General features: G+C 44.9%; 2 protein-coding genes across 3 annotated transcripts in view; one reads left to right on the forward strand and one right to left on the reverse strand.

The window, feature by feature from the left end:
- The window catches only part of FAM98A (family with sequence similarity 98 member A), a 582,326-nt gene that overhangs the window by 307,940 nt on the left and 260,405 nt on the right, over positions 1 to 13,981 (reverse strand). The gene's annotated exons all lie outside the window — the stretch shown is intronic.
- Positions 1 to 13,981, forward strand: part of LTBP1 (latent transforming growth factor beta binding protein 1) — a 275,135-nt gene that overhangs the window by 183,668 nt on the left and 77,486 nt on the right. The window contains exons 15-19 of the mRNA XM_049784171.1: positions 1,449 to 1,574; positions 2,524 to 2,649; positions 3,703 to 3,825; positions 5,570 to 5,689; positions 12,233 to 12,355. Coding sequence (XP_049640128.1) covers positions 1,449 to 1,574; positions 2,524 to 2,649; positions 3,703 to 3,825; positions 5,570 to 5,689; positions 12,233 to 12,355 — 618 coding nt within the window. The remainder of the gene's footprint in view (positions 1 to 1,448; positions 1,575 to 2,523; positions 2,650 to 3,702; positions 3,826 to 5,569; positions 5,690 to 12,232; positions 12,356 to 13,981) is intronic.

The following is a 13,981-nucleotide window of genomic DNA, read 5'->3' on the forward strand; positions in this document are numbered from 1 at the left end:
AGGAAAAACCAGGCTGCTCGTTTTCCAAGACTAAGAAATCATCATTTTAAAACTATTTCTCCTATTCCGAGCCAGCGAATGATTGGAATAGGTTAGCATAGATTGACTTGGGAGTCTAACTATTTGCTCACATGTTTTCGAAGGCTTTTGTTTGCCTCTAACAAGGCCATTCTGAAGGTCTTCATAACAAATGACTGGCAGATACTTGATAATCTAAAGTTGGCATCATAGTACACTGTGTAGATGTGCCACAGTTTCTCTATCCACTCATATGTTCTCGAGCACTTGGGTTGTTTCTAGATCCTGGCTGTTGTGCTGCAGTTGTGAGCATAGGAATGCAGATGTCTTTTCTGCATTGTGTCTTTGGGCCCCAGGATATTTTCCCAGGAGTGGTATTACTGGGTCATATGGAAGCTCCATTTTTAGTTTTTTTTGAGGAATGTCCACATAGATTTCCAAAAAAGCTGGACCAGTCGACACTTCCACTAGCAGTGAATGAGAGTCTCCCTTTCTCCTCATATCCACACCAGCACTGGTTGGTCTTGTTCTTTTGGATGTTGTTACATATTTTTCAATGACTTCCAATGAAACATCATAACTAACAATGGCAAACTTTTATTGAGAGCACCAAGAATGCACCAGGTATTAAACTGCATTATCTAGGTTCTTGTCCATGAAACTCACACTCAGAGTTGGTGCTCTGATCACACCTTTGATTCCAGGTCCTTTTGGTTATTTGGTTATTAAGCTGCGATGATTGACCCTCATCATCTAAAACTCCGGTGTGCCACCCCCACTCTACTACCACACCTACTCAGGCTTTCAAGAAGAAACAAGTCTCTAACAGGGATCACTAAGAGAGTAAGGTGGAAGTTAGCAGAGAAGGTTTGGAAGATTATACTTCACTAGTATAAACAAGATGTGCTTCTGTTAAGAGTAAATTACAATCAGGAGTTTTGATTTGATTAGAAGTGGTAGATCTTTCTGGCAGGATTAGAGAGACATTTCAGATCTCTTTGTTGAAACTTGAATTTGGCCTCCTGACAAGTAGAGACTTGCTATACATTTTTTTCCCAATGGGAAATCATGCAATGCTCAAGGGCCATCATCTCAGACCAACCAGAGTAGATAGAAACTCATCCCCAAGCCAGCTTGGCATTTGGAAGCAGTGAGTATCTAATAGCTGTGTCTGGCCCTTTTCTGACCACCCACCAATTGTAGAAGTCACCGATCGTAGAAGTGCTTTTATTAGAAATTCCTGGTCCCCAGGGGTGGGACTCTCACTGGCCAATTAACTAGAGAATCACACACATTTATACTCAATTTCAGAGACAATTTTTTGTATTACTGTATTGCTATTGCCAGTCAGAAAACACAAATAATATGCAAGTATCTGGAAATTGTTGTTTATGCTGTGCATGTTTTTTCTTAACACTTCATCTCTAAAGAAATCAACGAATGCACTGTGAATCCTGACATCTGTGGGGCCGGACACTGCATTAACCTGCCAGTGAGGTATACCTGCATTTGTTACAAGGGCTATGCTTTCCATGACCGGCAGCAAAAATGTGTTGGTAAGAGACATTTTTGATCACTCATCAAACAGCTGCATGGGGTGGGGAAATAGTAGCTCAGCAGGGAGGGCATTTGCCTTGCATGTGGCTGATCTGGGTTTGATCCCCAGCATCCCAGATTGTTGGTAGAGCTCTTTGGATTGGTCCTCATATTGCCTTCTAATTAGATGTCTCTCCATTGATTCCTTTGGTTTTCCTATTAAAAATGTTTCCTGGGGCCCGGAGAGATAGCACAGCGGCGTTTGCCTTGCAAGCAGCCGATCCAGGACCAAAGGTGGTTGGTTCGAATCCCGGTGTCCCATATGGTCCCCCGTACCTGCCAGGAGCTATTTCTGAGCAGACAGCCAGGAGTAACCCCTGAGCACCGCCAGGTGTGGCCCAAAAAAAAACCAAAAAAAAAAAAATGTTTCCTGATTTCCCAATAAAGGCTGCTTTGGAGGCCTGGAGGGGAAACTGACAGCTTGGCTCTTGGTTCCACGTGGTGGAGCGACTGGCTTGTGGGTGAACAGCTTGCGGTGTGAGTTCCTGGCCTGCTATTCCTTCCCAACCGTGTGTGGACTATTTCTTGCATCAGAATTGCTGCCAGACCTGTGTCTCTTGTCCTCGATGGACAGGAAGCATGGGAATCCCTCTCCCTCTCTGGGGATTGTGGAACACACAACCCACCATTTCACACCAGATAGTTTACCAGGTTTTCCAAAAGTAATTTCTGAGTGCAGAGCCAGAACACTTCTGGGTGTAGCTCCCAAATTAGAAAACAACCAAAATAAGCCAAAAAGTTGCACATTTCCTTTCTCCATCATGGGAGCAAATGTCTCCTTTCCCTCTTGCTCAGTTAGAAAGCTTGGGGGTGGATTTTAGGGACCCACTGTTGCTTTTCAGCAGTAGTAGGGAAACTGAGACTCAGTACCATGATGCCCTAACCCCAGATCCCTGACTTTCTCCCCAGACATAGATGAATGCACCCAGGTCCCTCACCTCTGCTCTCAGGGCCGCTGTGAAAACACTGAAGGCAGTTTCCTGTGCATCTGTCCTGCTGGCTTCATGGCCAACGAGGAGGGCACCCACTGCATAGGTAAGGCTGGAGGGACCCCGAGCACCATGTTCCCAACCCCATGAAGACCCTCCACAATAACTGGGTCAGAAAGAGCCTGTCCCCCACTGTTCAGTATCACACCCACTATTTCTATGTGTCCCAAAGACAAGCAGCCTAGGCCCAGCTGCTTCCTGGTCCATGGGACTCAAGGGCAATGGGGAGGACGGTCCCTGAGCATGTTTTCTTTTTCTTTTTTTCAGTAACAAAGTTGTTCATGATTGAGTTTCAGTCATACAATGTCCAACACCAATGTCCTGCCAATGTTCCGCCAACACTAATGTTCCCAACACCAGTGTCCCCAGTTTCCCTTCTGCCCTCTCCCTGCCCTCTCCCCTGCCTGCCTCAAATCTCCTCCTCTTCCTCCTTTTTCTTCTCCTTTTCCTTCTCCTCCTCCTTTTCCTCCTCCTCTTCTCCTTTTTTCTTCCTCCTCCTCTTCTCCTCCTTCTTTCACTTCTTTCTTCCCTTCCATTCCTCCCCTCCCTTCTCCTTTCTTTTCTTTCTTCTTCATCTCCTTTTTCTTCCCCTTCTCCTCCTTCCTTCTTCACCCTCTTCTCTCTTTTCTCCTTCCTCTTCTTCCTTCTTTTGTCCCCTTCTTCCCTTCTCCTCTTCTTCCTTCTTCTCTCAATGTGTCTCTCTTCCTTTTTTCATTTAGGTACTGCGCTGTTTTTTGCCGTATTGTCATTGAAGGGATGCCATGCCTATCATTTCCCCTTCATTCAGTACCCAATTCTCATCCAACTCTCATTGGCATAGTGATTGGTCCCTTCTCTGCCCTCACTGCACTCCCCCACTCTTTTTGGCAAGCTTCCTACCATGAACCAATCCTCTTGCCATACTATTCTTAAAAAAAAAAAGACCCCAAAAATGAGTGTGACTATTCTCTACCTGTCCCTCTCCCTCTGGCTCATTTCACTCAGTATCATATTCTTCGTGACTGTCATGTATCAGCAAATGTCCTGACTTTATTTCTCTTGACAGCTGCATAGTCTCCCATGGTGTAGATGAGTGGATGAGTGTGTTTTCTGCCTACAGATGTAGATGAGTGCCGGCGGCCACAAGTGTGTGGGACTGGCCACTGTGTCAACACTGTGGGAGCCTTTCGTTGTGAACACTGTGACAGTGGCTACCGCATGACACGGGGAGGCCGCTGCGAAGGTGAGTGGTGCCACCAAAACTGGAGCCTTTGTACTCATGGATTGCTCCTGGGTGGGACCAAGGGACAACATGGGATGCTAGAGATGGAACCCAGGTTGAACATGCATGAGGCAAACTCCCTGCCCACTATACTATCTCTTCGCCCCAGACTCACCTCTTTAAGGACAGGAAATCCCAGCATTTCTGAGCCTAAAATAACTTGGATGTATCATTTTTTTTTTTTTTTTGGTTTTTGGGCCACACCCGTTTGACGCTCAGGGGTTACTCCTGGCTATGTGCTCAGAAATCGCCCCTGGCTTAGGGGGACCATATGGGATGCTGGGGGATCGAACCGCGGTCCTTCCTTGGCTAGCGCTTGCAAGGCAGACACCTTACCTCTAGCGCCACCTTCCCAGCCCGGATGTATCATTTTTTTTGTTGGCAAGTGACTTGCGTATTGTCCAAAATGATACCCATGACCTGGGCATCTTCTCTGGATGGCATTTCAGCCATCTTCACTAAAGCATCTTTCTTCAGACTCCTCCAGAGACAGCAGGAGACAAAGTGTAAAGGTTGCTGTAAGGAAGGTGCTGAAATAGCTCCATGTATTTGGTGTTTTTTTCCCGATATTTCTTTCATTTTTCATAGAGCCAGTCAGTGGCTCCAGGTATATGTTAATTATGATGAGAGATCCTATACATATTTATAGGATGCTTAGACATTCAAATTCACTTGCTTAAATTCAAAATTGAACTCCAGGGAGAAGAAAAATCAGGTTGATTTCAAGACCAAACAAAGCATTGGCCCTTCTTTCAAGCTGTTGAAGAGGGGCTGGAGAGAGAACTCAGTGGTTTAAATACTTCCTGGCTTTGAGTGCCAGCAGTACATCTGGTTCCCTGAGCACTACTAGGAGTGACCCCTGAGCACAGAGCCAGGAGTAGCCCCTAATCACTGCCAGTATGGCCACCAAACCAACACCCCAATAAGATGATGGAACCATCTTTTGCTCTTTTCCCCAAGTTGGTGTTGTACTAACTGTGCTTCATCACTCCCAAATCCCATGTCATTCTTATCCCCCCATCACAAATCCATCCATTAGGATTCCTTCTAGAAAGGAGCCATGAACCCTGCCTGACTTCACTTAGCTGTGGATGTGAGCTGGACAGGACCAGAAATAACTGTCCCATCCTGTGGTACTGTTAACACATTTTCTGGGAATTCTTGGCACTCTGTGATTCCAAGTTCAGCTGTTCCTCATGTTCTTTGTTCCACCTCTGAGGAATTATTTGCCAAGAAAGGGGTTGACACTGGGGTCCAAATGACAGTGCAGTGGAAAAGGCATTTGCCTTACATGTGGCTAATCCAGTGATTCCTGAGCAGAAAGCCAGGAGAAAGCATACCACTGGGTGTGGTCCCAGAACAACAACAAAAAATTAAACTAGTTGACTTCACTCAAATTCAGCCCCCATTTCCCTCCCACCTGTGGTGTTTGCACAGCATGGTTAACCAGGTGGATATAGTCTCTCTAGGCACTCCCTGGCAGCCCTTGCTGGCCAGCCCTGCTTTTTCTGGCAAGGCTGCTCCTTCCTTAAGGCCCAGAGGAAGAGGAGGAGCTGCCAGGTCTCCCTCGGAGTCATCTGTCCAGCTAGCAAGCCAAGACTGGGGCACTTAATCATGCCCTGCTGGGTGCCCGGATGTCACTGGGGTCAGTGAGGCATGAAGGCATTCTTCTGGGACCTGGCTAATGTGCTCTTTGCTTTTGCAGACATCGATGAGTGTCTGACTCCCAGCATTTGTCCAGAAGAGCAGTGTGTGAACTCTCCAGGCTCCTACCGCTGCGTGCCCTGCACAGAAGGATTCCGAGGCTGGAGTGGGCAGTGTCTGGGTAGGTACCAGGGTTTCTTCTCCAGACCCTATACCATGCCCCCCTTGGCTGGCAGTGAGCCTCCCACACTCCATACACGCACATGAGAAGCTGCTTGGAATGAGAAAATACACAGAGGAAAGATAGCAGTCGTGTGGCATTCTCCTACTACAAGTTGGTGCCACACCTAACCCTGGAGAATCATAAAATGAGGCTAGAGGATGAAGAAGAGATTGTACAGGGGCATCGATGATGCTTGATGCCAATTTTTAGCTGGCTGACAAGTACCAGAATCAAAGTAAAGGATCCAGTGTCTCTGCATGGAGAGAAGAGGCTTAAGAAACTGCTGGAAATTTAACAGAGCGGGGAGGGCATTTGCCTTCCAGGCGACCAACCCGAGTTCCATTCCCAGCATCACACAGGATTCCACAAGAACCACTTTGAGTGCAGAGTCAGGAGGAAACCTGGAGCATAGCTGGCCCTGGCTGTGGTCCACAAACAAACAAACAAATAATAAGCATAAAGCATCAGTGGTGCTTCTTGCCGAAGTCATTGATTGTGAATTAACATTTCGACTCTTTGCCACTGCCCCTTTGTGCCTTCAAGTCTCTGCTCAGAATTTCCACACATCATGCTGGTTCCCGCCTTAAGGGCTTGCATCTTGCCTAACTTTAGGCATTTTTTAGCTTGCTTTGTATTTGAACCTGGGACAGAGCTGGGACCCAGAATACAAAGCTCTGACATCATCATAGTAACTCTCTTCTGCCTGCCTGCCTGCCTGCCTGCCAATTAAACTCTTGGGGGACTCAGTGACTCACAGTTAACTAACTGTTGGCAGTGCTGAGGGTTCAGGAGGCATTTGAAAAACTTCACTTATTTTATTCACTGGGTAGACCACTGTCCTTTTGTTTGTTGGGGGGGCATATCTGGCAGAACTCAAGGACTATTTCTGACTCTGTGATCAAGAGTGACTCCTCAGTGGACCCTATAGGGTGCTGGGGATACAAACCTAGTTCATTAGGATGCAGAGCAAGCTCCTTAATTCCTGTCGCATCTCTCCACTTCATTTGGTTGCCCTTGGTTATAGCCAAGACCTGTTGCAGAGAACATGGAGACCTTATAAGTTGAGGATTCCCTTCACACGAGGCCTCTTCAGAGTTGAGTCACAAGAATCTTCTTTAGGAAACTATGAATGTTCAAAACCCTACCTGAAGGGATAATTTTCTCCTTTTATGTTGTCAGGATGGTCGTGGAACTTGGTCATGGCTACCCTTTGATGTTTGAAATGTGTAAACATTAGCCTCAATTTTTTTTTTTGGTTTTTGGGCCACACCCGGCAGTGCTCAGGGGTGACTCCTGGCTGTCTGCTCAGAAATAGCTCCTGGGACACCGGGATTCGAACCAACCACCTTTGGTCCTGGATCGGCTGCTTGCAAGGCAAATGCCACTGTGCTATATCTCCGGGCCCTAGCCTCAATTATTATTATGTGCTAAAGAAGTCCGCTCACCAATCAGGAAGGTATCACTCAGAAGGAAGTGAGCACATAACTCGGTTTATGCTCCATGCTAGAGACAATTTGAGTAAAACCAAACGAAAAAGAGAGTAGAAAAGGATTCGTGGGGACTAAGAATTGGGAAATTCTGGAGATGTTGTTTCTCTTCAGTTTTGTTCTTATTTTTGGGGCGGATCCCTCCCCAACAGTGTTCAGGAGTTCTGGGGGCCCCACTGGTAATTCTCAGTCACTTAGGTTGGAGGTTCAGCTTAAAGGCCAAGGATGTGATGCTGTTTGGGCCCTACAGTGCCAAGGATTCCTTGCCCCCCCCCCCCAGCAATGTTTAAGGACCTCCAGGGCTACACCCAGTGATGATGAGGGAACCATATGGTGCCAGAGAGTGAACCCAGATTATGTCTAACCATGGTGCTATGTCCTGTCCCAGGGGAGATGTTTTAACAGAGTATACCAGTCAGAGGTAGGAAACTAGGTGCTGATGTGTAGTGTGATAATCACACTCAATTTGAATGCGTTAGAGGTCAGTATTTCTCAGCTTTTGACCGTGGCGTCCTTCTAACCTCGTTTCTTTCTGTCCTACCACTCCTCCACCTCACCTCATCTTGCTAGATGACCCTGTAGTCTCATGCCATGACCCCATTTTATGTGCCTCTTATGAGTCCCTGTTAAGAAACACAGAGAGACTTCCAGGTTGCTGAGAAACTAGGAAACAGAATCTTATCTATTGCCACTACATGTAAGAAGTGGTTATGTGAAGGAACAGCTGTGTCAGGTAGTTATTGTATAACAGGTATGCACAACACTCATATTATACATCTTACATTTTCTACAGTGTTATATGCCTCTCCACAGTGTCTGTCCAGCAAGTGTTTGTCATTTTCCCCACCCAAATTCCTTCCTACCCCACCCCCAGGAAAGAATAGAAGAACAGTTATTTTTTTAAATTAATATCGTTATTTAAACACCTTAATTACAAACATGATTGTGGTTGGGTTTCAGTCATGTAAAGAACATCCCCCTTCACCAGCCACATTCCCATCACCAGTGTCCCAGATCTCCCTCCTCCCCACCCAACCCTCGCCTGTACTCTAGACAGGCTTTCTATTTCCCTCGTACATTCTCATTATTAGGATAGTTCAAAACGTAGTTATTTCTCTAACTAAACTCATCCCTGTTTGTGGTGACCTTACTGGGGTGAGCTGTAACTTTCAGTTCTTTTCTCTTTTGTCTGAAAATTATTATTGCAAGAATGTCTTTCATTTTTCTTAAAACCCATAGATGAGTGAGACCATTCTGCGTCTTTCTCTCTCTCTCTGACTTATTTCACTCAGCATAATAGATTCCATGTACATCCATGTATAGGAAAATTTAATGACTTCATCTCTCCTGACAGCTGCATAATATTCCATTGTGTATATGTACCACAGTTTCTTTAGCCATTCATCTGTTGAAGGGTATCTTGGCTGTTTCCAGAGTCTTGCTATGGTAAATAGTGCTGCAATGAATATAGGTATAAGGAAGGGATTTTTGTATTGTATTTTGGAGTTCCTAGGGTATATTCCTAGGAGTGGTATAGCTGGATTGTATGGGAGCTCAATTTCCAGGTTTTGGAGGAATCTCCATATCGCTTTTCATAAAGATTGGACTAGACGGCATTCCCACCAGCAGTGAGTGGATAAGAGTTTCTTAATCTCCACATCCCCGCAAGAACAGTTATTTTAACAAAACCTCTTTCTATAGCTTATAATTAATCTAAGCTTTATTTCATTGGCCTTTGATGGCCCATCCTCAGTACAAGATGTGAAAATCAGTTCCCAAAAAAGACAAGTGACTTGACTTGTTCTGATTACAACTTAATAATATGCATGGAAGGCCAAAATAAGCTCCAAGTCTTTTATCTTCCAAGCTACTGTTTAATTTTCTGCATATCTCATCTCTCTGCTACACACAGGAACAGAAGAGCCTGACGCAGATAAGACTAGGAGAACATAAGAAAATGGAAAATTCATGGGAAGAAGAGACCAGTGTGGCTGGATCCATTTCTTGCTAGTAGCATTAAATGGTTCCTGGATTCTAGAATCTAACTAGTCATTTGGTGTAATTCATCTGTAATTCAGTCGTTTGGCTGAAAAAACAGAATATTCTTTGGGAGAGTGATGTGTAGAGAGAGAAAGTGGCAGATTTGTGACTTGACCTTCTGAGGCCTACATGGCTCTTTAAGGGTATCACAGATCCTTGACTCTTCTCATAATTTTGAGAAATATGCCACATTTTTGCCAGGTAGATCTGCTGTGGCATCATGTAGCTTGGTCCAAACTAAGAAGCTGGGCCTGAAACTCTGAGGCCACTGTCCTTTGTGAGCAGTGGAATTTGGCCCATCCCATTGGCCTGACCAGCTCGGTCTCCCATTTCACTGGGAGTGCTTGATGTTCAACTGTGTTCCATCATTTTACCTTCCATAATTGTGGCTTGCTAGTTGCAGGTTAGTGAAGTCTTAGCGAGTTTGGGCAGGAAGAGAATTAATTCTCTCTTGAGGGTGGTAGAGATGGGATATGTTTCTCTTCCATGTCAAGTGACACTCATTCATGAAGTCTGTGTGGCAGACCTAGGGATTAAATAATAATATAAAAATTACCATATTTTTCATACCATAAGACACACTTTTTCCCTCTCAAAAAGATGGGAGGGGGGAAATATCTGTGCGTCATATGGAGCGAATGCTGCCTGGAGCTGAAGCCTGAGTATTTAAAAAATGTTTTATTTTTTTTTAATTTTATGGTGTAAAAAAATAAGTTAGGCAAATGTGTTTAACCAGCTGTGGACCAGTGTATTGTAAATATACTTCACAGCCTTGCTGGCTCGTTGTTCCCAGCCACTACTGATGGCATCTTGTGTTGCATCATTTGCCTTAGAATATTTTATTTTCTTGTTCTCCTCATCTATAAACTATGTGCACGTTATGATCAGGTGTGTCTTAAAGAGTGAAAAATACAGTACTCAGCTCCAACAGAATCTTCTCCTTAAAGGAACAGGAAGTTCTTCAGGTAAACGAATCTGGATCTCTTTTGACCAAACTCAAGTTACTGATTGGGGAAGAGGAGGGAATGGCATAGCTGTAGGATTATATCATTGCATGACATTGGCCTCTCAAGACCATAGTCCCTTTCCAGGGCAAACTGGTGGAGGAAAGGATTTTTCCTAAAGGGTTCTGGGGCCAGCTGACTTATATCTGGTGTCAGTGAGAGAGAGTTTGCAGGTGGGAGTGTCGGCCAGCTGGATCCGTCTCTGGGAGACGGTGGAAAGTGAAAAGTGGCCAGACTGCCAGAACAAGCTTGTAGTCCTTGTGTACCCCACCCACCCACCCAAGAGGAAAGAGTGGAGTTTGGGGAACAACTCAGAAGGGAGCCTTTATGTTGATCTTGACAGAGAACTTGCAGACCTCAGGCTTTAGCTGATGAGGTGAAACGTTTCTAAAAGGAATTTGGAACCCAGAGCTGGGTTCACTCAGGACACTCACTCATGCCAGCCTGCCCCGCCGGCCTCTCTGCTGGGCTCTGAGATGAGTCTCAGCAAATGTTACAGGCAGCAACTCTAGTTTTCAATCATGCCTTTGTGAAAACAGTGTCCTGAGAAGGATCCCTGTGAGTTGGGAGGAATAACAATGTAGGTTCACCGTAAATGTCCGAACTATCTTTTCCATCTTGTGAGGTGTCCCTGATTACTTCCTTCTTGGGACAGGTTTAATTCAGATAAGGGCAAATGGCAAATCATTCTGTTCCTGAAACCCAAGGGTCAATTTAACTTTGGAATCTGCTGTTCTGATGTTTGCCCTTTGAATCATATAAGTAAGAGTAAGATGAGATTGGATCTTCCATACATAAAGCTAGAGATGTAACTAGCTCTCTCTGCTACAGAGGTGAGTGAGAGGGCTAGGGGCAGTCCCTCTAGAAGTATTCCCACCCCCTTATTTCCTATAGCACTGATTTTTGCTGTTGTTCCAGGTTCCAAACCTGGGCATCTAGTACTTGGCAAAATTCTTATCTGATCAGACTCTTCAGCCTGTATCTTCTCTTTTATCACAACCCATCAATTATGTTCATTCCCTCGAATGATTCATTGTTCAGACCCAGGCAGGATATGGTACTGCTGAGTCTTCTGCATGACAGGGACCACAAGGGATACTTTGATGGTGCTCAGGATTCTCCAGGGCTCCCACCAATGATGCTAGAGGGAACTCTAGAACACTAGGGATCTAATCAGGGAAGCACCCTTAATGCCTGTGCAAGCTCCCAGTCCTGGAACATCTTGAGTTCTTTGGACTTTTTTTGTCTTAAGGGCATCAAACTCAATGTTATTTCCTCTTCACTTGGTTCCTGATGTGTATTGCTTTGCACATTTGGTAAATGAAGGTGGGCAATGCCAGTCACACAGTTACACACACACACACACACAACCATTTTTCTTTCCCAGACACATTGGAAAACTTTATATAAAGCATCAAATCCTCTTTGTAGGGTGTAGAAAAACAGATTAATTATTGAGTCCTGGATGGGGCTGGATAATGGTGAGAAGGATGGAGGGGCCTTTCTCCTCTAGCCCGGGTCACATGCCTGCAACCCCTTCTTTCCAGCCAGTGGGTCTTAAGGTGGCAGTGAGGAAAAGACTCACAGCGATCAGGTTTCAGGAGACATCAGCTTTATTCAAGACACTGGCCACCTGGGCTAACCTTTTAAGCAAACTCCATTATTAGCCCTGCATTCAACCTTGTCTCTTCTAATTCTCCATCCTGCCAGCACTCCTTGTGCTTCTCCTTCCTTAATCTTTCTCCATCCTCCAACCAATCCCCTATCTGCCCCTGAGGCAATACTTTTGTTACCTACCAAAGACCCCTCCCAGAAATGGACAGATCTTACTATCAGGTAAGGTTACACAGGAAGAATGGGGGATGGGGTAACAATAGGGTTCTTGAACCAAATGTCACTATATTCACATATCTCCTCTTCTTTGTTGTTTTGCCTTCTCTGTGGTTTGACATTCTGTAATGTCCCTCCAGATGTGGATGAATGCCTAGACCCGAGAGTCTGCAGGAATGGAACCTGCACTAATCTTGAGGGTTCCTACATGTGTTCTTGCCACAGAGGCTACACCTCGACCCCAGACCTCAAGCATTGCAGAGGTAAGACCAGGCCCTATCTTCCTGTTCCTTGGTACCATTGGAATTGGTTAGACCACTCAATCCAGCTCAGGCTAATGACTCACCGAACTGGTCCTCTCTCTGGCTTAGGCCCCTTTGGTGCGATTTGATTGGAGTCTTGTAAAATCACCCCTCGCACCATATTTCCAACTCCAGATGGATGAGTCTGAATTAGGGTCGCCATGAAGAATTAATAAGCCAAGCCAGTCTGGAGAGAATCATGGAGTCGGTTGGCTTCTTGCCCTGTGGTCCCTTTGGGCCAGCCAAAACTGAAATCTCTTTTTATTCTACCAGTACAAATTCAATTGGGAGGGGAACAGTCAAGAGAGATCTAGGTGGACTTTTCCAAGTCAAAGGGCTTGGTGAAAAGAAAGAGGAAGTTGAGGTACCACCTTTGTTTTGGATAAAATCAAGTTGTCAACAAACAGAAAGAAACTAGGGATGATCTTTGCTTTGGGTAAAACAAGGTATAAACTAACTGAGTCTGAAGGAAATTACTCTATAGTCTCTCACTGACCATGTCTGTTTCCCTAAAGGAAAGCAGAATATTTTCAGAGTATCTGGAAACCACAGGGCCATTTATGTTGAAATGTTTCTGGGTCTAAAAATAATATGCATTGTTACATAACTCTGGATAGAATAAAAACCTTTAAACTTCTGAGTTGGTTGGTTGGTTGGTTGGACTGTTTTAGGGGAGAATTGAGGGGTGAGGCTGCACATCTGGTACTTCAGGGTTGCTCCTGACAGTGGACTTCTCTCAGACAAAACATTGGAGTTCTCTCCTGGCCCTATAAACCTTTGCATTGTGTACTCCAATAGATCACTTCTTTAGCATCTGTAAATGTGTTTATATCTTTCCTATTTGTCAAATTTATTTTTCAGCTTCAAAAAGAGATTGTATTTAAGAAGATAGAAAAAGGGACTTCCGGAGTGAAAGTACAGTGGTACAGTACAGGGTACAAATGACTGACCCAGGTTCTATCCCCTGCTTTCCATATGTTCCCCTGAGTACCCTGGGAATGATTCTTGAGTGCAGAATGAGGAGTAACCTCTGAGCATTGTTGGGTATTGCCTCCCAAAAAAGATAAAAATAAGGCATAAGGCTCCCATTATATTAAAGGGGTCTCCTGAACAGGATTTCATCTGTCAAAATTTTAATGCATAAATATAAACATATTGTATATAGCTGAGAACAGTCTTCAATAGGAAGTTTTCCACAGGAGAGGATGGTATTGTGCTGGATTGGTTCATATTCATAAAACCCTACCTTGAAATTTTGTAAACTATGGCGCCTAAAAATACCACTTAAGAACTAAAAATTGGGGCCTGAGCAATAGCAAAGCGGTGGGACATTTGTCTTGCACGCAGCTGAACCAGGACAAACCTGGGTTTGATCCCTGGTGCCCCATATGGTATGTCAAGCCAGGAACGATTTCTGAATGTCACCGGGTGTGGCCCCCAACCCCCCCCAAAAAAAATCCCAACCCCCCCAAATACCAGAAAAACCAAAAACTAAAAATTAGGGGTTGCAGTGATAGTACAGCACATGGTCAGCCCATTGGAACCTAAGTACCTCATATGGTCCTCTGAGCACCACCAGGAGTGAGC

The sequence above is a fragment of the Suncus etruscus genome, chromosome 12 (genome assembly GCF_024139225.1).
Source record: "Suncus etruscus isolate mSunEtr1 chromosome 12, mSunEtr1.pri.cur, whole genome shotgun sequence".
Classification (NCBI taxonomy): domain Eukaryota; kingdom Metazoa; phylum Chordata; class Mammalia; order Eulipotyphla; family Soricidae; genus Suncus; species Suncus etruscus.